Source organism: Bidens hawaiensis, unplaced genomic scaffold, assembly GCF_021521415.1.
Source record: "Bidens hawaiensis isolate Kalapana, Puna unplaced genomic scaffold, B.hawaiensis_p1.1 tig00010132_1, whole genome shotgun sequence".
NCBI classification, from domain to species: Eukaryota; Viridiplantae; Streptophyta; class Magnoliopsida; order Asterales; family Asteraceae; genus Bidens; species Bidens hawaiensis.
In genome coordinates, this window is record NW_027491767.1 from 559,208 (window position 1) to 583,391 (window position 24,184).

Consider the following 24,184-nt stretch of genomic DNA (forward strand, 5'->3'; position numbering starts at 1 on the left):
TGATATATATATATATATATATAATTGTTTTCCGTCTTGTGATTTGATGAGGTATAATGGTATGTGACTATGTGCTAAGATTTAGTTGGGATTTGCATAGGATTGTCTTCTTGTTTTTATGTAGTTGTATGTGCTTGTATATTACTATGTCGCTTTTTCGCAAGTTGTTATGTTATTGGTGCATGTTTGTATGTTGTTTGCTTTGCTTTGGTGCTGGGATTTACTTAGTACGGCTATTGTTGCTGCTTAGAGTTATGTTATAGTGATATAATATCACTTTTTATAAGTAACTTGATTTTTATAGTTTGATTTTGGGTCAGTCACGCAACTTGTTATTTGTTTGCCTTTTATTTCAACGTAAAAAATCATATGTATATTTTTTATTTGTTTGCCTTTTATTTTAGTGTAAAAAAATTATATTATATATATATATATATATAGGTTTAAGTTCAAGAAAGAAATTAAATTATTGCAAGAAATGAGATAAATGAATATGAGTCACTAGTTTTATTTTAGGTTTAAAATATTTAAAAATAAATAAAAAAGATGTAAATGCAACAATAAATGCACTTTCTCTCTCTCCAATTAATACAACTAATATAATCAAAATAAATTTCTCTCTAATTAATATATCTAAATAATTTAATTATAATAATTAAAAAGATAAAAACACTACTTTAGTTTTATTTTTTATTTACACATTTTTCATTTTATTCAACATAAATACAATTTATTCATATAATACTATTCTTTATATTAAAAAAATAATTTCCACTCAATTTATTAGCATGTTTTTTAACATTAAATATCAAAACATAATATATATTTTTTTTCAATTGGTATGCCTATAAAAATTATTGTCATAAATAATAATAAAAAAATATCATACAAATGTGTCAATTAAATGTAAACAATAAATATACAACTTACACAAAGTTATATAACCTACACTTGTTTTGAGCGATAAAAACGTACAACATACATTTAGCATACAACTTACACTTGTAATTCGACATCAACAATTATATAAACTACACAAAGATACACATATCCTATACATGCGTAGGTTATATGTTTTTCGTATGTAGTTTATATGTTTTTTTTTCATTCTTAGAACAAGTGTAGGTTATATGTTTTTGTGTAGGTTGTATTTTTTTTATTGACATTTAATGCAAACATGTGTAAGATAGTTTTTTGTATTATTCATCACAATGTAATTGCGTGTTGATGGATATTAATATGTTGAGTTTGAAGAAATTGGTTTTGAATAAAAAGAAACTAATGTATGAATAAATTGTATTTGTGTAAGATAAAATTTCTGTGTGTAGGTTATATGTTTTTCGTGTGTAGGTTATACCTTTTCGTATGCATGTGTATTTTATTGATGATGACTTTTGTGTGTAGGTTATATGTTTTTCGTGTGTAGGTTATGTTGTCTATTCTTAGAACAAGTGTAGATTATACGTTTTTGTGTAGGTTGTATGTTTTTTGTTGATTTTTAATGCAAACACATGTAAAATAGTTTTTGGTATTATTCATTATAATGTAAGTATTTTTTGATGGATATTAATATATTGAGTTGGAAGAATTTAGTTTTGGATAGAAAGAAATTTTAATGTATGAATAAATTATATTTGTGTAGGATAAAAATTTAAAACACAAAAAATAAGTTATAAAAATAAATGAATTCTTAATATTTTCCAATTGTAATAATTTAATTAGTTATATTAATTAGGTAGATAAGTATTATGGTTTATTAGTTATATTAATTGAAGAAGAGAATGATTAATACTTTCTTTATTTAGCTTTAAGCATTTAAAACTTAAAACAAAATTAGTGACCCATATTTATTTCACTCATTTCTTGCAATAATATCATTTCTCTCTTGAATCATTCCCTATATATATATATATATATACTTTTTTTGTTTGTCTTTTATTTCAATGTAAAAAATCATATACATTTTTTAGCATAGATTTATACTTTATTTTTTCTCAATTTCGTCAACATGGAATGCATATTTCATCATCTCTCTATTAATCATCATGCATTCATGTCAGCGAATTAAGTGTAAATGTATTATCATTCTCCAAGTGGGTTTATTTTATATATGATAGAAGTTTCACCAGTTAAATTTTCAATTCAATATGAATTATCATTACGCATAATAAAAGGTAGTATAAAACTGCTCATTTCGACTTGTACCCACTTTTATCAAAACTCATTCTAACCCAAACCAAAATGAGGTTTTTCTTTTCAAATGACAGCGAATTAAGTGTAAATGTATTATCATTCTGCAAGTGGGTTTATTTTATATATGATAGAAGTTTCACCAGTTAAATTTTCAATTCAATATGAATTATCATTACGCATAATAAAAGGTAGTATAAAACTGCTCATTTCGACTTGTACCCACTTTTATCAAAACTCATTCTAACCCAAACCAAAATGAGGTTTTTCTTTTCAAATGACATTATTGTGACTAAAACATGCCGTGACCCGTTAACATGCCTTAGACACATATTTTGAATACATACATTATGAATTTATGATATATAAGAGAATTAAAAGTTGTAAGAATCTACTAATAAAATTACACAATCTCATTATTATTATTATTATTATTATTATTATTATTATTATTATTATTATTATTATTATTATTATTATTATTTCGTTACTAGCCAAAGTTGGATGTCTTTCCGGCTTATCCTTAGTCCGACCATACCTATCACTTGTCATATGAAGATTTTTTATAATATATTCCACTATGTGAAATATACTTCACGTTTTAAATTCTAGTAACAAATGACATCAATGTGACAACTACTACACAAAACATGTCATGTCTTTGAAACAATCGTAGAAGTACTAATCAAGGTTTTGCTATTTTAAGCTCTAAACAAAATACTAAATTACCAGGATTATTGTTATTGTTTTTTATAATTTTAATTTGTCTAATTAATTATAATTGGCCTATGTTCCCTTTTCTAATCAACCATGTTTTATTGTATCCTTTGGTTACTAATTGACTATTCCTTTTTATATAAAATCAATATGAATATTAATTATATTGATTTAAGTGTCATAAGTATTCTAATTGTTTTGTAGTGCACAAGACTAAAACTTTTCATAAGCCAATAATAATAATAATTTATAAATTTAAGAATGTATAATAAAAATTTTCCATCCGAAAGTAAATCAATTTTAAGAAAATATGTTTAATTTCAAGTGAATTACATATGAAAGACAAAAATAATAGCTTAACTAACTCTAATAACGTTTATTGATCAAGAAAACTAATTCAAAAACCTTATTACAACCCTTATGATAGCTTGGTATTTATAGATTAACGTAAACATGTTAGACTGCAACTAAAATTGCTAGATAACTTTGACTCCACAATTAATTAAATAGCATATACCAACTTGTTATTATCCAAACTTAAACTAAACATTATTTTCCCCAAAGCTTCAATATCATTACTTGTCGCCTAAAGTTTGATAATTAGTAAACAAACATATATTATATGTATCCTAACAACTTCATGTACTTATTATTTAATAGATGGCAAGTTGTGTTCTATGCATGGAGACGTGTAGGAGGAAATGAATGAAGCTGTCATTCCTTCAACGGCTTCAAGACATGCGATGTTGTGACCTTAGTTTATTTAATTTATGCACAAATTTTAATTGTCGTTAACCATCTCTCGTTAATGACATCATATATCGGTGTGAACTTTTGGCATTGACACAAACCTAAGACGGAATTCATAAGTTTAGGTTTAGTATAAACGGATTGAAACTCAACAGCTAACACATATAGATAAAATGGTTTAACTCAACTTTTTAAATGGATGTGAGATAAATAATTAAAAATTGGTTGTGTTCATAAGTCATAACATGCTAGATTGTTATTAGTTGTAATAACTCAAAACCTGTTTTAAAGTTTTATTCCCATCTTAAAATAGGGATGAAAATAAGCAATTAATTAAGCATGTCACTTGACAACCAAGAGGAAAAGTGCTCGTTACTCAAACTAAAATGCATCTTTCACTTAAAAAAATAAAAAAATCAGCATGTTTTTTTTTCACTTAAATTAAAATTACAATCTTATACATAAGGCATACATTCAAATCTTATATATATTACTTAGCTCAACCTGAATACCTAATACACAATTCAAGTTTTACACTACAAGTTATTTGTCTAACACTAAACGCATTATATACTATCTTTTGCTTTGAAGTTTTAGTTGAAGTTTACTTATTTTTCACTAATACACAACTATTCTTTTTAGTTGTTTTCTTGAACAACATTGTAAATTTGTAACACTTTACATGTTACAACTAGGACTATGCAAACGGATAAGTCCCGTGAAACCTGACATGGATTCGTTTAGTGGTATTCTTATAACCCGGGACCCGACGCTATTGTAAATTACCTGATTTGATTGGTTCGGGTCTTGAGGGTCTTACCCGGTTTATGTAAAAACAAAATGGTCAGACCCATAAGACTTGACTCAACTCAGACGTGCTTAATGGTATTCTCAGGACCCGAGAACTAACACCATAGGCAGAAGCAGTTTCACTATGCCGAGACAACTCTCCTTCAAGTTGAGTCAATGCACTTGTAGTTTTCTCAAGCGTTATTGAAGTTTTGGCGTACTCGACATGATGGGTATTAGTTATCAAATATTGCTGGCAGTTCCTAACGTAGAAGAGGGATGCTGATAAGCTAACAGCTCAGGCATGGCTTGAATAGCGAAAGAAGTTCGTTCTGATTTGAATCAAGAAAGACCATGAACCCTATTATAAATAATCTACCTGGTCTCGTGAGTCTTACCCCGGTAGGGGTGTGCATGGTGCTGTTCGGTGCGGTTTTGGGCTAAAACCAAACCTAAAACCAGAACTTCTCGTTTTGATTCTTTTGGTTTCGGTTTTTCGGTTTTCCCTTTAGTTTCGGTTCGGTTTCGGTTTTTGCCATTTGAGCTTGAAAATTTTAGGGGAAAAAAAGTTAGTCGAATATAGTGAATTTAGGTATAAATAATTTTGTTAATTGGTAATAGTTGTATAGTTATACATTTGACCAAAAATCTTTGAGTTACATTTTTACTTATAAATTAATTAAAATAAAAAATAAAAATTTAGGAATTCGGTTTTCTGGTTTTTATTACATGCAAAATAAAACCGAACCATTAGTTCGGTTTTTACAAAAACATAAAACCAAACCGTCGGTTTTTGTTTCGGTTCATTTTTTTGGTTTGGGTTTTTCAGTTTTTTCGATTTCGGATCAGTTTTCTCGATTTCTATGTGCACCCTTCCCTCACTTATTTTTAGCTATAACATAATGTTATTATTAAGCAAAACATGTAATGTGCCAATACATATATCATATATGCAACCAACATTACAAAGCAAGTTCCATATTAAGATTACCAAACACTTACATAGACTCCTCCTTCCTTTCCTACAAACCAAAATGCTTAAAGCAAAACATGAAACCTCTGTTTCTCTCTCACCATCACAACTCATGGAAGAACAACAACAAGAACAAGAAGATGATGATGAACAACAACTACAACAAACACCAACATCACCATTTTGGATACAACCCACCACCACCAACCACCATATCTCCTCCATGTTCTTCAACTCCTTTGTGTTAATCATCTTCTTGTTACTACTTGCAATCATTTCAATGGTGTTTATTATCCCATATCTTATAAGCTTGTCATCCAATGTGTTTAGACCAAGTTTAGTTAAAAGAAGCTGGGATTCCATCAACTTAATATTGGTTTTCATTGCTTTGGTGTTTGGGTTGATTAGTAGAAACATTAATAATGATCAAAGACTGAATCTTGATCATGGGTTTGATCAAAAATTGAATCTTGATCATAATCTTGATCATGGGTTTGATGAAAAATTGAATCTTGATGATAATCTTGATCATGGGTATGTTAAAAGATTGAATCTTGATGATAATCTTGATGATGGGTATGTTGAAAGATTGAATCTTGATGATGGGTATGTTGAAAGATTGAATCTTGATAATGGGTATGATCAGAGTGAGCTGGAGATGTTAACCGGAGCTCCGAATATGTATGGATTAAGAAGGCAGAGGACTAGCATTTCTTATCCTAATCTCCGGGAACTGTCGCCGCCGTGGAACCACCGTGCCGGAGATCCATGGAGGTTTTCAGATGACACACATTTTGATTATTATCATGTTTTGGAGTCTGGCCGGAATTTACTCCGGCAACGGCACCGGCGAGAAAGAGGCGGTGGGTCCGGGATGGGTAAAATGATATCGTCGTCGTCGGCGAAAAAAGGCGGGAAAAAAGACAGGGAAAGAGGTGAGGTGGAGAAGAGAAGAGCTAGAAGCTCTGAACCGGGAAGAATATTGTCACCGGTTGTGGACCCGTTGCGGGATCCAGCATTGACATCACCTGTTTTGTCGTTGAGTGAAAGAAAAACAGATGATGACAATGTAGGAAAAGACTTCTTTACGTCTTTCCATCGTAAGAAAAAGAAAAAGAGGTTGAGGGACAGAAGTGTTGACAATTTAGGTGCTCTTTTGCACCAGTCGCAACCGCTAGAGTCACCGAAGTCATATCCACGTGCAATGACAGAGAGTGGTGCAAAAGAGCACCACCGTCAAAATAAGTTTGCATCAATCACACTGCCACCGCCACCTCCACCTCCACCACCACATACTACAAACTATGCTCGACAAGTCACCATAACACGAGTGGCTCCATTTGTTACGGACAAGCCCGGAGCATCTTTGATGATGACCGCATTCACAAGCATTGACGATGGCTCAAGCGGCGGAGAATCTCCATTGAAGCAAATTCCACCACCACCACCACTGCCGCCATTTAAGATGCCAGATTGGAAATTCGCGGTGGAAGGTGACTTTGTCAGGTTGCAAAGTACACTTAGCTCCAGAAGCGCGTCCCCTGACGGTGATGAAGCCCGGTCTCCATTGTCAGACGTGGATATGACGACACCGGAGACCGGGCTTTTGTTTCCGGGCCTTGACGTTGATACCAAAGCTGATAGCTTCATTGCACGGTTCAGGGCCGGGTTAAAGCTTGAGAGGTCCGAGAGGATGTCTAAACTTGGGCCAAGCCCAGTATCAGGCCCAAATGACATTTGATTGGTCTTTTTGATTCTTATTTAATATTTTAATATTATTGAATCCGACATATGCTTATTGCTTAAGTCTTAAAAATGGTGGATTTTACATTTTACAGGTAAAAATGTATAATAGATATTTTAATTTTTAATTTATTTATATTTTGCTATATATATATTTTATATTGTGTTTCTAGTAGTAGTTGTGACGTGAAATGCCAATAATAAAGACATGCTTCATAAAAACTACAAAACATGTGAGGTATTGACTTTTGAGTGATATCCTTTAGCTGTTTAGATAATGAAAGAATAATTTATATATATATATATATATATATATATATATATGTAATTGTTTTATAGTTTAATTGATTCTAGCACCAAACAATCCATCTATTCCGGAAATGTTATTAAAACACAATATAATAAAATAATAATAATATGATATTATACATGTTTAATAAAGATATGTGATACATTACATATACATGTATACATTACATAGGACACAAAAAAACTTTATTGATACAAGCTATACATACATGATACACACATGTATAGAAGGTACTCTATGTTTGCATTGGACTTTTGGTCAATCCTCTTGCTAACTTAGGTATAAGGGACTCTTCCTGCCTAATTTTTGCGATCCATTTGGCTTTGATTCGGATTTGTTCTATGCTTTGGTTCAAGATCCTGACAAACGAAGGCGTCACTCGGCTGCTAAAAAACTCTTCAATCTCTTCTGCCATCTCATGGCTGCTAAACTGAAGTGTGTTTCAAACAATGTTATCAGATAACCTTAAAATTTAAATAAACAGGTCTTAACTGCAACCTTTAGGTTATGCGATGCAGTTTAACTAAAAAATGCATAACGCCCTGCCAAGTGCCACGTAGGCAGTGGGCTTTAACTAACCCACCCGTTAACAAGCGCGTTGTGGTTTAACCAAAACATATATATATATATATATATATATATATATATATATATATATGCGTTGTATATGAATTAAAATAAGTTATGATGTAAAATCATATAAGTTTATTGAAATGTAAATGTCGCATTTATATATAAATAATAATTTTACATGAATTAAAAGACATCATAACTTATTTTAATTCAAATGCAAAGGCATCATAACATTTATATATATAATTCAGATGAAATGCAAATGTTGCCCCCCCCCCTTTTAAAATGTGTGGCGTGATGTTTAACTAACTTTTTGGGTGAGGTGGCATGGGGCGCTACCACAGCGCACAACCTTAATATTTCAGTTAATAAAGTTTAATAGTACTTACCGGCGTCACTATATCTCTTATGAAACGATGGAGCACCATCCCTTGACCCCACCGCTTTACGATCGCATCCCAGTTCTCCTGAAATTAGAATACAATCACCAACAATAATTTATTTACAGTTTAGCATAAAACCAAAATGTTAGCCATCAAGGTTTTGAATTTCAACTCTAATTCAGTATACAATATCAATATTATACTCCCACCTTTAGCCATGTCCATGCTGTTTCACGGCCTTCGAAGCTTATGCGTGCAGTTACATATAACGCATCTTGTTCTCGAATCTGTTAAGACAGAGATTAAACATAACTAGAGAATAACATAGTTGGATTAATTATAATATTTATATAATTAAAATTGAGTGAAATACCTCATCAGATGACATGAGGCTTAAAGATTCTTTGACTAATTCCGGGTCTGGAGAAGAAGCTAGATAACTCAGAATTCTTACTTTCTCTTGAATTGCATCGGCTTCTCTATATACCTTTAGTAGGGAATCAAACCTGCTTCTGTCGGTAACACTTGACGTTCTCATTATAGAAATGTAAGCAGCCTGAAGAAAATAAGAAGCTTTTAGAAGTTAAAACACTATTAAAAAAACATTATTATTGTTAAAGAACAGTTTGTACCCTTCTGATACCAACTGGAAAAACGGGCGTCGACTTATCGCTAATATAAATCTGAAACCGATTCTTTAACTCTTCATGAGTTTCCTTATGGCCAAAAGTGGCCAATGCCTTAAAAACTTCTTCCCTCAACATTGAATTTAAATGGCTTTCTCCAGGTACCGGTTCAAGGCCTAACTTCCTGGAAGTTTTTTAAATATTTTAATAAGTGATTTTATATCATTACAAAATAATATACTGCGTCTATTTAGAAGGTAACTTACTCTGCAGATGATATAATAAGATCCACAAAGAACTGGTTGAGATGATTCCATGGATCATAAATAGCGTCTTTTAATACCTTTGCAGTACTATAACAAGCCTGCCACATAAGCAGTGAAATAAAACAGTCAGCGCCACCTATACGTCACTAGCAAAGTTAGAAAAAAATACAAGATTAATAATACATTGATAAGTCTTGATAACACTATATAATCAAGATCCTCTCTGTACAAATCCATCAAGGTAAGAAGAGATAATATCGACTCGTCACCAGCCTCACAAAGAGCATACATATCGTCCAATATGCCTGTAAGCAAAGATTTCAGCTATATTGCATATTAAAATCGCTGTACTAAATTTAAACATACGCATACCAAATTTATCTTCGGGAGACAAGCATTTGTCTTTTATGGCTTTTGTCAATCTAGCTGCAAGTGCGCCATCATACTTCACCCTGTAAAAGCCTGTGTACCCGACGTTGACTTTGACCCATGGTTTTTCAGTAACCTCTTGACTCTTGTCATTTGACTGGTCAAACTCAGATATATCCAGTTTTCCAACTTTTGTTTCTAAAAGAAACTGTTTGCGGTTATCGTACGAGCCAACTGCTAGAGTTATTGGGACTATCCATTGACCTTCACCTTGCAATCCCAATGACGTAAATCGAGTCTGCAAGGTGCAAAACTATGCTATATATAATATTAAAAGAGTCTTAAGTCTTAACATAACCAGCTTAAAATAGTTTAACCTGCTCAAATTCCAAAGTGCGCTCTTCCAGTTTAACATGTATAACCGGATGCCCGGTTTGCTTTGTCCATATATCCATAAGTTTGTTCACTTCAACACCGGATTCTTCAGAAAGAACGCTCCATAAGTCGTCTGTTGTTGCATTTTTGCATGCATATTTCTTCATGTAAGAACTTATTGATTTCTATGTTCAACAAACAAGTAGCTAGATCAGAAACATATATAGGATATTGCAGGGTATTTTAGGAATTAGACAGTTTCAATAACCTGGAAAACGTCATCACCAAGATACTCCTTTAGCATACGAATAAGAGAAGATCCTTTCTGGTAGCTTATAGCATCAAAAACTTCAAGCACTGAGCTAGCATTGTATACCTTCACCTGTAAAAATACATGTATTTATACAAAAAACTAATACTGAAGCCATTGATAATAATAATAATAATAATAATAATAATAATAATAATAATAATAATAATAATAATAAATTCACCTCAACTGGGTGTGACTGTTCCATTGAATCTAATTTGAGACCGTCAGCGGTCTCTTCAAGAAACTGTGTCCAAATTCTCCATTCGGGATATAAGGTATCGGTTGCAAAATAGCTTACCTAGATTATCATTTATCATATATCATATAACATAAATTCATAGTATAAGATAGTGATTCATAACATAAGTATAACAGATACCCATGTTGCAAAACCCTCATTGAGCCATAGATGAGTCCACCATTCCATTGTCACTAAGTTACCAAACCACTGGTGTCCAACTTCATGTGTTACAACAATCAAAAGCTGAATTGAAAACAATGCCAGAGATAATGATAAAATAATAAAACAATAAGATAAATAGGGATTAAAATATATTTTCCTACTCTTTGTGTGTTAGCTGCTGCTGAATTCAATTCATCATGAAGCAACTCGGTTTCACGAAACGTGATCAACCCATAATTTTCCATGGCCCCAGCCCCAAAATCAGGAACCCCTACCATATCTAGCTTCGGAAGCGCGTAAGGCATTGAAAAATACCTATAAAATATCCATAAGTTTTAATAACTGATGACATATGGTTTATATAAATTTAAAGTTACTTACTTTGTATAAAGTTCAATCGACTTGACTGCAATACTTAATGCTAACTTTCCATACTCGCTCTTACCAACGGGACAATATGAACGAACTCTAATGCCTGCAAGAAAGTGAATCAAGCCAATAAACAGAAGCTGGAGGTAATGAAACTGAATTAAATTTAAATTTATATTTTACATAAAATGACATTACCACCGGGCGTTGTTTCTTCAATGTAATCAAACAAACCAACGACAACAGCCACCAAATAAGTTGACATTAGTGGTGATTCTTGAAAGCACACAGTCTTGAAATCTCCATTGATTGTTTCTTCAGAGACAGGCATGTTCGATAATGATGTCAGCTCTAATGGTACATTGCCAACTGTTATCTTGAAGGTAGCCTGCATGTGTTTCGAGCATCAAAATGTTATTTTTTACAATACCAAATTTGATAAAAAGAAACTCAAACTGATAATCAATCTTTGACTATTTTAGCAACTTTTGTAAAGTTATTACTGTAGATATTTAGAATAATGACTCGTTACACCTTAAGTGCAGGTTCATCCCAGCATGGAAAACACAGTCGTGCATCGGAAGGTTCAAAATTTGTCATTGCCATATTCTTTCTCACTCCTCCATCAACATAAGTCCTGCCAAAACAGCCAATAACTTATATAGCTCTTATTAATATAAAAAGTCAAAGGTCAACGGAGCTCAAGTAAAATATAGCATAAAATCGACACGAAACCATAACAACTAAAATAACCAAACCAAAACAGAAACCAGTGGTTTGGTTCTGGTTTTGTGTGTAACTAAAACCGAAAAACAGAGCGTATAGATTTTCATTTTTTATTTTTTATTCTAAGTAATTTATAATAGTTTAACCCAAATTTTTTAGCTTAAATTTATATTAACTAACAAAAAGTTTTAGCCCCAAATTCATTATTTTTGGTCAACTTTTCTTTTTGGCTCAAAATTTTCACGCTCAGATGGCAAAACCGAAACCAAAAAACCGAAAGGAACAGTTTTCAAAATCTCAAAAATTGACATATCGGTATCTGGTTCGGTTTTAGCCCAAAACCGAAGCGACTTATACACATCCCTACGTATACCCTTTATAGAAACCCTTCATGTGTTCGTTAAGAACTCCGGTAAACTTTAACTCCAAAACACCGTCTCCTACACTGAGAGGCTCATTAAAAACCAACACCAGAATCTCAACATCATTATCCACCACCACTTCACTAGGAACCACCTTCTGCATTTTCACAAACACCTTGTGAGCATCCACAATATAGGGGTGCAATCGAGCTTAGCCGCTCGCGAGCTACTCGAGATTGGATCAATAAAAAGCTCGACAAGCCTCAAATAAAGCTCGTTTAGTTAACGAGCCCGAGTTCAAGCCATGCATGAGAAAATCATTTAGGCTCGTCTAGCCTTAACGATCCTAGTGTATTCTTAAGTTTTTAACTCCTTAACGAGCTCGAACCATGATTTGGCTCGTTTAAGGTACCACACATGAGCTCAAGCCAAACTTATGGCTGTTAAAGTTTTTTTTTATCAAAATATAGAAAGATAATAAAATAACGCATATAAATTAATTAATAAATAGTTAATGAACCAGACCCAAGTCGAGTTTGAGCTGAGGTTTGACTCGTTTAAGGTATTTCACGCGAGCTCAAGCCAAACTTATGCATGTTAAAGTTTTCTTCACAAAACATAGAAAGATAATAAATAAGGTATATAAACTAATTAATAAATAATAACGAGCCAGACCGAGTCAAGACCGAGCTGAACTTTGTCTCGTTTAAGGTACTTCGCATTAGCACGAGACAATCTTTAAAAAAATGTATATAAATTAATTAGTAAGTAACAAATGAGCCAAGCCCGAGTCAAGCTCGACCTTGAAAAAAAGACTCTCGAGCCGAACTTATGCATGTTAAAGTTTTTTTCTCAAAATATAGAAAGATAATAAAATAAGATTTTTTTATTTAAGGTACTACACACAAGCTCGAGCCAAGCTTTTAAAAGATGTTTCTAAATTAATTAGTATGCAATAAAGGAGTCAAGCTCAACCTTGAAAATAAAAAACTCTCGAGTCAAACTTGAGTTTTTTAAAAAAAGCTCGAAACGAGCATAACTTTAGATAAAGAGCTCAAAACAAGCCAAGGTCAGGACAGTTGAGCTCGGGATAGTCTCGGATCATTTATACCCCTACAGCAGAGTAAATTTCCAAAACAAAATGAATGAATTAAGTGATTACGTTATTATTGGAGTCTACGAAAACCGATTCATGAACGACGAGATCAATCGAATTCAATACGAGAAACCGAGTGGATTGAACGATGGAAACATCAACAATAACATGGCCTGAGAAGGTGCATGAGTCAAGGTCAGGGTTTAAAGTGAGGTTGTAACGGTATGGAATAGCGAATTTGGGAAGCCTGTGTTGGCCTTTGAAGTGATCAAGCTGCTTCTGTTGCTTGTTTTGGTCGTCCATGGTGATTGGTGATTTAGTTCAGTGGAGTTGTGATGATTAGTAGAGGATTAAGATTAATATTATAAGGTGGATAAGAGTGTGAGTATGGTGCCGTGTTTGAAGCGGGAGTTGAATGGTTGACTTTTGGACGGACGTTGACTGTTGTGTCCACCGGGTTTGCTGCAGGTGTATGGTTTGTAATGATGTGAGTCCTTGTTGTTCTATTATGTTAAGTGTAGTGGGCGAAAATTTGGAGAAAAGAGGGGCGAAGTTGGGTTGAAACACCGCCCCACAAACGATAAATGGGGTGAGGAATATTACTCGCAAGTGCATGTTTGAAGAATATTATTATTATATTCTTTTGTGTGTGGGGTGTATATACATACCGGATTTAAAAATAGCACTACTACACCGGATTTAAAAACATTGCTATCGTCATTATACCAAGAGCAGTGGACAACTTCAAAACTTTCTCTTTCTTTTCCATTGTTTGTTTTTATTCCTTGACCCCACCTTCCTCTTTTATCTAACGTTGCGTACACAACATTGGGTAAACTTTTTAAGTCGAAACCGCCCAAAAATAATATATTTGTATCGTAGGAGATTAACATATTGCGGGTTCCAGATGTATATAAAAAACAAACCACCGAGGCACTGACGGTACATTATATAGAGGCAACAAAGCAAATTATAAAAGATAATAAAATAAGAAAATAACTTAAAACCCAGAAAAAATAAATAAATTTAATAAAGTTTATGGCCTCCAAAATACCTTTACACGTATTTTTTGATTAATTAATCATTTGTGTTACATATAGATTAAAACACTGCTTGTGAAATAAAATATAAATAAATATCAACGGATGTCTTGTATCATCCACTAGTTGGTTTGAGGCTTTGAGCCATAGCAGTTACTTTTGCTTTTATCTATAGTATAATATGGAGTGCGTACCGAAGAGGTATGGTGCGAGCCACCCGACTCGATTCAAGTAAGAACCCATGCCATGTTGTTAGTTTGTCACACCTTCGTGGCACGTGTCAAAATGAGCAAAGTAATGTTATAATTCCGCCTATAGAAGGATGACAATCGTTGTTGTGAAACGGTTATAAATGAACAACGAATCAAAACACGTGACAACTACACATGATTCTAATTTGCCAATACAACCAGATAGCCATGAGGTAATATATTTATTCTCTTATACTTAATATCACTCGTACACACACTTGCTTGTACTTTTTCGAAACTCCAAGTACTGATTTTCACGTTGGATAGTGTTTAAAAAATGAACCTCATACCTGTGATGAGGTTGACGACAAATCTGTATTCCATGGATTATCAGTGGAGAGATAGGTCATAGGTTCCTTTGATCAACCGACAGCTTCATATTGATAAGTGGTTCTCACATCTTCCACGTTTAGTTTATGAATGCGGTCAATCACAGTCTTTTGTGTTTTTTTTGTTAAGCCATTTAATTGTTGTTGCCGTTAGAAAGACATAGGTGGTTAGCGACATTTTGATTTATGTGATATTAACAAACGTGAGGAACGAACTCCATAATCGGCAGAAATATGCATTTTTTGAAAGACCTTTTGAATGCACCTAAACGAATATAGCATGCTTTCCGCTTGAAAGACCATGGAGAAGTTATTTATATTATTAACTTAAATGTCAAACGTGAGAGAAGTCTGAGACTCCACGAACTTTAATTATATAATATATTGTTCCCGGTGAATGTAACCAACATTTGGATGAATTGTCACCGTTAGATCAAACTGAAATTAAATCTGGGCCGTTTAAAGTCCAAAAGTTTCTTCTAGAAGGAGAAGTTAGTGGAAGTTAATGGCGGTTCCATACGCTCCGGCGGTTTTCACTTCCTTCATTCCCTCCCCACGTTGCCTCCCTATTTACCGGCTTATACCTACAATACTCACAATAAACACAATTCAGATTTAGTTACTTTTGATCCCACAATATGAATTGAACTTTGTGATTATATAAGCTAGTGGGCATAAGTCACATAATTAAAAAAACAAATCAACAAAAAGTCATATTTTAATTTCGAATATTATATTACATTAAAAGTTTGAATTATATTTTCATAAAAATATTGTAACAGATGCTATAATAATGTATTTTAGCCTAGGTAATCAATTTGTTTAATCTAACATAAAACTAATAATCCAAACCAGATTAGTTGATCCTTAATAATAAGATTATCATAAATGAATTTTTTTTATCCTAACACAAACTATTATTGTTATCACGATAATTATGATATAAGTTGTTAAGATTCTTCACTTTTATTTATGGGTTGTAAAGACTATTGATCCATTATGTTATATGGAAAATGTTGTTTTAGATCACAGAAAGCACAGGATGCAGCTTGAGACCTTAATTGTACATTTATCTAAACACAGGTTCATCAATTTGGGATTTTTAGTCTCATGTGTCTTAATTGTGTTAATCGATTGCAACCCGTTGGAACGGTACTAGTTTGATTATGGGTGGACACTATATGGTTTACATTCACTTTCACTTGTCCTATCACGATATCACCCAATGTTTTCAGACCTGGCCGGTTATCGACCCAAACATCTTACCAGATCACAAATCAGACCAGGCATTGACCCGGATAACAGCATATTAATAAATATAAAGATGTAAATATGTTTTTGTATTGATGAAAGTCAAAAACAAACATAAAACAAAATATCAAACATAAAAAAAAAGGCATAAAGAAACTGGTAAAATAGTTCCGGATCCGTAAAACTTGATTAAACGAACCACTTTTAGCTCTCTAATGCCGATTGCAACAATCATTGCAACACTTAACTCCGACACTAGCGAACAGCGGCACTATCACCCCAACCAAAACAATCACCATCACTATCCGTGGTGCCTGCCGAGACTGGTTGCTTCTCGCTGTAAGAAGTATGACCAAAAAAGGAAAGAAAAGAAGTAAATGATGACATACTTGATAAAAATATATATATAAATCTATATTGCAGATTTGCAGGCTTGCAGCTATCTTAATTTTACCTCATTAATGGAGAGCAAAATGTTATATTGTAATCTGATGCGATGCAAGTCGATATACTTTTTTCTTCACCGTAGGGGTGAGTTTTCGCTCTTGGGCAGGCACTCTTTAATGCCTGGGCAAATGGCGACGGCTTGCAAGTAACAGCTGATGCGTAATCTCCAGTGCAGCAATATTGTGGTTGTCCAAACGCTAGGCACTCGCTCTTACAGGCAAGAACCTTACTGTTTGAACTGACCACCCTAAGCTGCATTGGACACATTTCATTAACGTCGACTACACAACCAATCTCTGTACAATTACGCTCCGTACCCCCTTTAGGTGTTACTGACACGGGCAGGTTGAATCCATTTACTAAGTTCACATAAACGTAATCCAAGCCACCAATATCTTTCGCTAAGTTAAATACAATCGACGTAAATGGTGGAATGCCTCCTGCACCGTTGCATTTGACCTTTTGAGACGCACAGTCACCTGTTAGACAACTAAACACACCATTTTTATCGTTTGCGCAGTTTGTCCTACCCCACACCACGCCAGCCCAATTTGAGGGGGCTGTCACTGTCTTTGACTCGCCCTTTTGAAGAGTAAAGCCTGTTGGTTGAAGACCAGGGCCCCCAGAATTCGATACGATCCCAGGCGAAACAGGCTCGTCACAGTTGTTGACCATAGTTAAAGTCACCAAACTCTCAGCTGTCACAAATGCACCCAAAAAACAATATATCAAAAGTAAGTTATGCATATCATATTTGTTCCTTCTGGCTTCTACTAGCAAACATTAAAAAAAATGTCACAATGTTCACTAACTCTGTTTATTCTTTAAAAAAATATTATTTATACCTACAAACCGATCCGACCACTGATCGGATCAACGGTTTGACCACGAATCGCTCCAAACCGGGCGGTTTAATCGGAATTGGTTAAAGGGCGCACAACCGGACGACCGGAGTCACCCACCATCGGAGGACCCGTGGCCGGTGGCGGACAGGAGTTTTTTTTTCCTACGAGACTAATGTTTTGAAAACGAATCATCACATCTTTAACCTAAAATTTAGAAAGAAAGTCTTTGGAAAAGTATGGTGTAACATCACGGATGAGATGGTTTTCAAGGAAACGGTTTCGGTATCAAAATTCAAGGGTCAGACGGATTTGACTTGAAATCTCACGGGTGGGATTAGGCATACAACCCATGACATAATATTAATGGCTAGTGGAAACTCACGGCACGAACCCAAATGTCACGGTTACGTGAGTTTTCAATGAATCATTATGGGATTTTTCAAAATTTTTGGCCTATTTTGGAAATTTACCCTTTGAAAAAGGACTACGTGGGTGCGAACAATTATCTATATATATATACAAATATGAACTCTTTTATGCATCATGAGTTGTACATAGGGTTGTCACTTTTACCTGAAACCCGAAAAAACCCGTACCTGAACCCGAACTAACCAGACCCAAAGAACCCGAACCCGAGAAGCTACTAACCCGCACCCGAACCGAAGTAATTCGTGTTGGTTATTGGGTTTGATTTATAAGTTTCGGGTCAATCCAAAAAACCATAATTAACTTCTAGTTTTGAAACTAAATATCTTTTTAGTTATAATAGGCTAAGTCTTAGCCACTAAAGTCATCAGAATATGACTTTAATATACTGTTGTCATTTAAATATTATGAATCGATTGTTTATTATTTATTTATTTTTTCCGTTTATTACTAATAGCAATCGTAATCGAACAACCAAATTACGCCTGATTGAATACGATTATATTTTGAATTAGTATTACTCTTCGTTTGAATTGCTTTATTAAGTGATGTTGGTTTATTATTTGATTATTTGCGTTATAATCAAAGAAGAATAAATATGTTGTTTTAATTTAGCTTTGTAGTTTTTGAATTTTTTTTTCTGGAATACTCGAAACCCGATTAACCCAACCTAAAAAACCCGAACCGGAATTACCCATGAGAGATTTGGGTTGGGTTGGTTTCGGGCCAAGATTTAAAACTTTGAAACCCAAAGAACCCAGCCCGAAACCCGAAAAACGAACCCGAAGAACACGCCTAAGTTGTACATGCTGCTATACAAGTTGTTTTGTGCATTGCTAGTTGTACTATATGCTTCTGATTTAGTACTATCTGCTTAACCCGCCCACGTTGTACCTGACCCACGATGCTCTCCCTCAATCTTCTCATCACCACCGCCGGCGCCGTCCTGTTGTGGTGGCTTTTGTCTGTTTTACCCTTTCTTCTCTGTATTTTCAGTTGCATATGTTTGGATCCAAAATATGTTTTAGGTTTGGCATCTAATGTTTGCAGTTCTAAGTGAAGTCAACAACTCTGACTCATGCATAAACACTTATGTACATATCTTGAGTTTAGTGTTAATGTCTTCGCGTTGACTTGCGTGGGTCAAATTTCTAGGCGAAAATTCCCAAAATAATCCATCCAAAATTCAAAATTCCCAAAATGATCAATCCAAATCCGTCTCCCACATGACACTAGGAATTTCCCCGTGAGATTTCACTAACTAATCAAAATATGACACATTTCATTGCTCCCTCCTATCACATGATATTTCAAATCAAATCCGTCTTACGCGTTGTATTTCACATGAAAACTAACTTGATGAAAACAATCTTTTACGTGATGTAAAACCATGGTTTCTATCTTGGACGCGAGTTTTCAAAAAAGTGGGTTTTGATTTTATTTGAAATTCATCTCCAAAGATGAATTTCATCTTCATCGTCTTTCCGGCCACCGGCACCACCACCACTCACCGGAAACTTGAAAGAAAACGAAGGTTAATCGAAACTCATCGGAAACGGAGGTTAGTCTGAGCAACATGAAGCCACTCTCCACCCCGTCTCTCCGCCTTTCATGTTGCTCCGATTAACCCCTGTTTTCGGTGAGTTCCAATTAACCTCTGTTTTCTTTCAAATTTCCGGTGAGTGGTGGTGGTCGTGCCGGGGCCGGAAAGATGATGAAGGTGAAGAAAATGAAATTCATTTTTGGAGATGAACTTCAAATAAAACCAAAACCCACTTTTTTCGTAAACTCACGTCCAAGATAAAAACCACCCCAAACATTACGTACAATATTGTTTTCATCGAGTTAGTTTTCATGGGAAACACAACGCGTAAGACGGATTTGATTGGAAATATCACGTGGTATGAGGGAGCAATAAAAGGTGTCAGATTTTGAATGGTTAGTGAAATCTCACGGGAAAATTCCCAATGTCACGTGAGAGGCGGATTTGGATGGAATTTTGAATTTTAGTGAGTTATGGGAATTTTCTCAATTTCTAGTTATGAGAATAAAAGGTGGCTTATGTTGATTTTGATGCACATAGAACTATAGAAGTGTCCCATCTAATGTACTTAAAGAAAAAAATAATAATAATAAAAAGAAAAAAAAAAGTGTGACATACCTTGGACCAACAATGACAAGATTAGCAGCAGGTACACGATCGCCATGACCACTCTTAACATTTCTATTTTGGAACAGGAATGAGATGAATTAAGAATTTAAGATTATCAAGCTGTGATTGAATTAGTCATGATCACAGTGATTATAAATAGAAGAGATTATATGCATTTGCCATTAACAGTGTGATTATAATGGACTTCACCTTTTGCCAAAGGTGTCCGTCCTGGATTCACACCTGCATGCTTAACTTTGACTTGTTAATATTTTAGTTATTAACTTATTTTGTTTTGGGCGGGATCATGTTATGTTATCTATCAATAGTATAAAAATAGTTTTTTTAATATACCTTTTATATTTCTTTTCTAATAACAACATAAAAAGGAGAAAAAATTAAGTATTTTTAATACCACTGTTTTGAATAATGGGATAAACCTAACTGGTTTTATTTTGGTTCAGTTTTAATTAATAACTAGGATTTTGACCCCCGTATTGCGGAGCGGGATGGTCGATTTGAATGTATATGACAAATTGAAGTTAATCGAAAGCAAATAAAAAAATGCAACGAAACACATTGTGTTGGAAACCCATTTGCCTAAAAGGGTTGTGTTTGGTTGAACCTAACATGTTCACACGTTGACCAATGTAATTCAAGCTATCAAAAATATGAACCAAAAGAATAACAACATTGTCTATAAAAGTTGTTTAGCTAAACAGGTTTTGGGTTCACATATTTACCCGTTCAATAACAAAATTTAAAAATTTAAAATATTGAGGCATGGATTAAAAAAAACTTAATTTTCATAAATGTGAGACAAAATTTACCAAATCAATTGCATGGCTTCCCAGAAACTGTTTGCAGACACGTTTATGCACCCTTTGTGATCCTTTTGTCTCTCTTTGAATCTAAAACATTAGTCAAAGACAAATTAAGGCCACACATTTAAATAAAATAAACTTTAGACGCAAATTAACATAAAATAAACTTCTTGTTATCCATACTATATTAGTGTAACTATATCTATAATCTATAATATATATAAACGAAACTATAAAAATCCTACGTGTATGAGTCTCATCAAACCCAAATATTTTTTAAACGGGTTATAACATCTCATTAAATTAAAAACTAATCTCACCAAATATTTGATATAAAAATTCTATTATGTAGGGATATACTAACAAATAATATTTGATTTATTTATTAAAAGATATATATAATTTATAATTAAAAGATCGATTTTATAGTAAAAAAAAATAAACGGGTCTTGGGTCTCATCAAACCTATATAGCTTTCAAACCGGGGTTATAGCATCTCGTTTATTTGTGAAATAATTTATCATCAAACCATAAGTATATTATTAATTTTTATACAATAGAAAAATAAATTTTCAAAAAATAAATAAATATTAAAAATAAATAATATAAAACAACTCCCGTAATACGAGGGATAAAAACTAGTAATGCATATTTTAATGGAGTTTTTTTTTTCCTAAATGGGTGTATAAAAAAATTATTTAGCAAATAAGTGTAATTCAAAACATATTTACCAAATGGATATTTTTCTAAAAGTTAGCATTTCTCACTTTTACTCTAATTGGATATAACATAATTAATTATTCCCTTATTATTTGTAGATACTTCTTCACAAACAAACGTATTTTTTAACATTTGTTAATAAAAAAATACATTCAAAAATATATATTTCGTCGTTCCAGCCGTTGAGATAAAATTTTATGTTGATCACCTTTGTGTTCTATTTTATTTTTGTGAATCAAAATGTATTATAATTTCATGTATCAAGTTTGGTGTATCTATAATGAATTGTATATTTATATATTAGTTTTGTTTATTATAATATCAGGAATATATATATATATATATATATATATATATATATATAAATAATTAATTAATATAAAAGTATTAAATCCAAAACCCATCCAAGCGATAACTTCTCGTCGCCCATCCATTGCCGCCCACTTATCACTCCCTGGCGTGGTGTTCTCGCACCAAAACCCAACTTGTCGGCTAATTCACCGCTCATTACGTATAGCCTAATAAAATAGTCAAAATACTCATTTTGATAAAAATGTTAACGATTATACACTTATCTAATAAATAAGTTTTTCAACTATATCTATTTGGAAATAAACTCTAATTTTATGGTACAAGTGAGTACAACAAATAAAGCTGAATTCACTTTTCAAACTTTAATCATGACACTAAAGGAGCAAGTCTTTCCGGTCCATGAGCAAGTCACTCACCAATTCACCATAAATGAATATAGGGATATCAATTAGATGTTGTCACTAAAAAGGCAGACTGGCCTAAATTTTTTAATATAACTTTTTTTTAAATGGATCTACTTTGTAAAAAAATTTATTTGTTTTCAAAATTTTAAAATTCAAAAAATGCCCCCCCCCCCCTCTAATTCATCTTTGACGATCTGTTAGAAAGTTTAACACATCTTTGACGATGTGTTTCAATAAATATGAGTTATGTATCCAAACATATGGTCAACGGCGTGTTAGCCTCTTGTTTGTTTTCTTTTTAATATTATATTAATATAACAAATTTTATTTATATTTGTTTTTCATAACTTTTAATATATAAAGTTTAATTTATTATTTCGAATATACTGATAAAACATGTTTATTTTTATATATATGTTGGCATAAATTTTATTTAAAACCATGTGGGGTCAAATTTTATGAACATTTCGATATTAATTTGACACGACTCAGGTTTAAGTAAGTTTATGTCGGTTCGTACATAAAAACAAACATGTTCCATCAGTGTATTCGAAATGATTAAAGGTTATAAGAAAAACAAATATAAGTAGAATAAGTTATATTAATATAATATTAAAAAGAAAACAAACAAAAGGCTAACACATCTTTGACTATATGCTTTAGATGCTAACACGTTGTTGACCATGCGTTTGGATACTTAACTCACCTTTGACGACGAGTTTGTATAAGTCAAACGCATCTTTGACGATGTGTTTTACAAACCCGTCGTCAAAGATACGTTAAATTTCATATCACATCGTCAAATATGAGTTAGGAATAGACATTTTTATAATTTTAAAATTTTGGAAACAAAAGTAAAATATATTTCCAAAATAAGTTTATTCTATGAATTTTCTCTATTTAAATTTAATATGATGTGACATTTTAAAAACAAAGCAGAATCTTAATTTGGATTTTGGAGTTTAATTAACTTTTGTGGACACAAAGAGATGCAGATTCATAATTTGGATTTTGGAACTTATTTAACTTGTTTGTGGACACATGTCACACAAAGATATGCAGATTCATAATTTGGATTTTGGAACTTATTTAAGTTTCGTGGACAAAAAAGTCATAGGTGAAGTTACTTGGTTGGAGACTTCTCATAAAGTACTTGATGACTAGACCGAATCCTTTCTCTCATGTCATGAAGTACCTTTATATTAATTGTCTTTCTTTTCCTTTATCTAGGGCGATAATGATATGGTAAACATAAATACCATACAGCCTGTTTAAGAGAAAAGTATCAAATTAACTATAATCATGGCGTAGGCAGCTTTAAAGGAACGGGTTTGGTCAAACACGTACAAAATTTTGTTTTAATGTTATATATTAGTGTATTTTGACATCGAACCCGTAGAAATTTCAACATCAAACCCGTAGAAAACCCAAATATAAGTGATAAACAATCGGTCGTATGCCCCTCGAAATTTCCGAACCTGTAGGAAAATATTTCTGCCTACGCCACTGACTATAATGTAAATCATTCCCAGCTAATTAAAAGGGAAAATTCCCAAAATAAGCGTTTATGAAAACGTTTTTCAAGTTTTAGGTATCATTTGCAAGAAATTCACAAAATAGGTATTATAAACTAGTCGTGACGAGTGGTTTGTATAACCAATTAAAATTTGACACGTGTTTTTAAACTAACCGTAACGAGACGATTTACTAACCATTTACTCGGCACGACTAAATAAGTTTTATTCCTTGTAATCAACGCCCACGAGTAATTCATAAGTCATTTAGTCGTGACGACTAGTTTACCTGGTTTACATTCCCCACACGAGTAGTTTATTAGTAGTTAACTCGTC

The 24,184-nt window shown here is 33.0% G+C and overlaps 1 protein-coding gene across 1 annotated transcript; it reads right to left on the reverse strand.

Annotated features, from left to right (window-relative positions):
* Positions 1 to 7,567: 7,567 nt before the first annotated feature.
* LOC143534371 (aminopeptidase M1-like) lies at positions 7,568 to 13,817 on the reverse strand. Its single transcript, XM_077028874.1, has 18 exons — positions 13,400 to 13,817; positions 12,249 to 12,394; positions 11,684 to 11,786; positions 11,348 to 11,537; positions 11,162 to 11,255; positions 10,942 to 11,095; positions 10,757 to 10,861; positions 10,559 to 10,675; positions 10,333 to 10,446; positions 10,067 to 10,249; positions 9,693 to 9,987; positions 9,504 to 9,625; positions 9,321 to 9,418; positions 9,061 to 9,238; positions 8,802 to 8,984; positions 8,638 to 8,715; positions 8,435 to 8,512; positions 7,568 to 7,902 (listed from the first exon to the last, which is right to left on the reverse strand). Exons 1-18 carry the CDS (start codon positions 13,634 to 13,636, stop codon positions 7,708 to 7,710), a joined length of 2,670 nt encoding a protein of 889 aa, XP_076884989.1. The 5' UTR covers positions 13,637 to 13,817; the 3' UTR covers positions 7,568 to 7,707.
* Between the last annotated feature and the right edge of the window lie 10,367 nt (positions 13,818 to 24,184).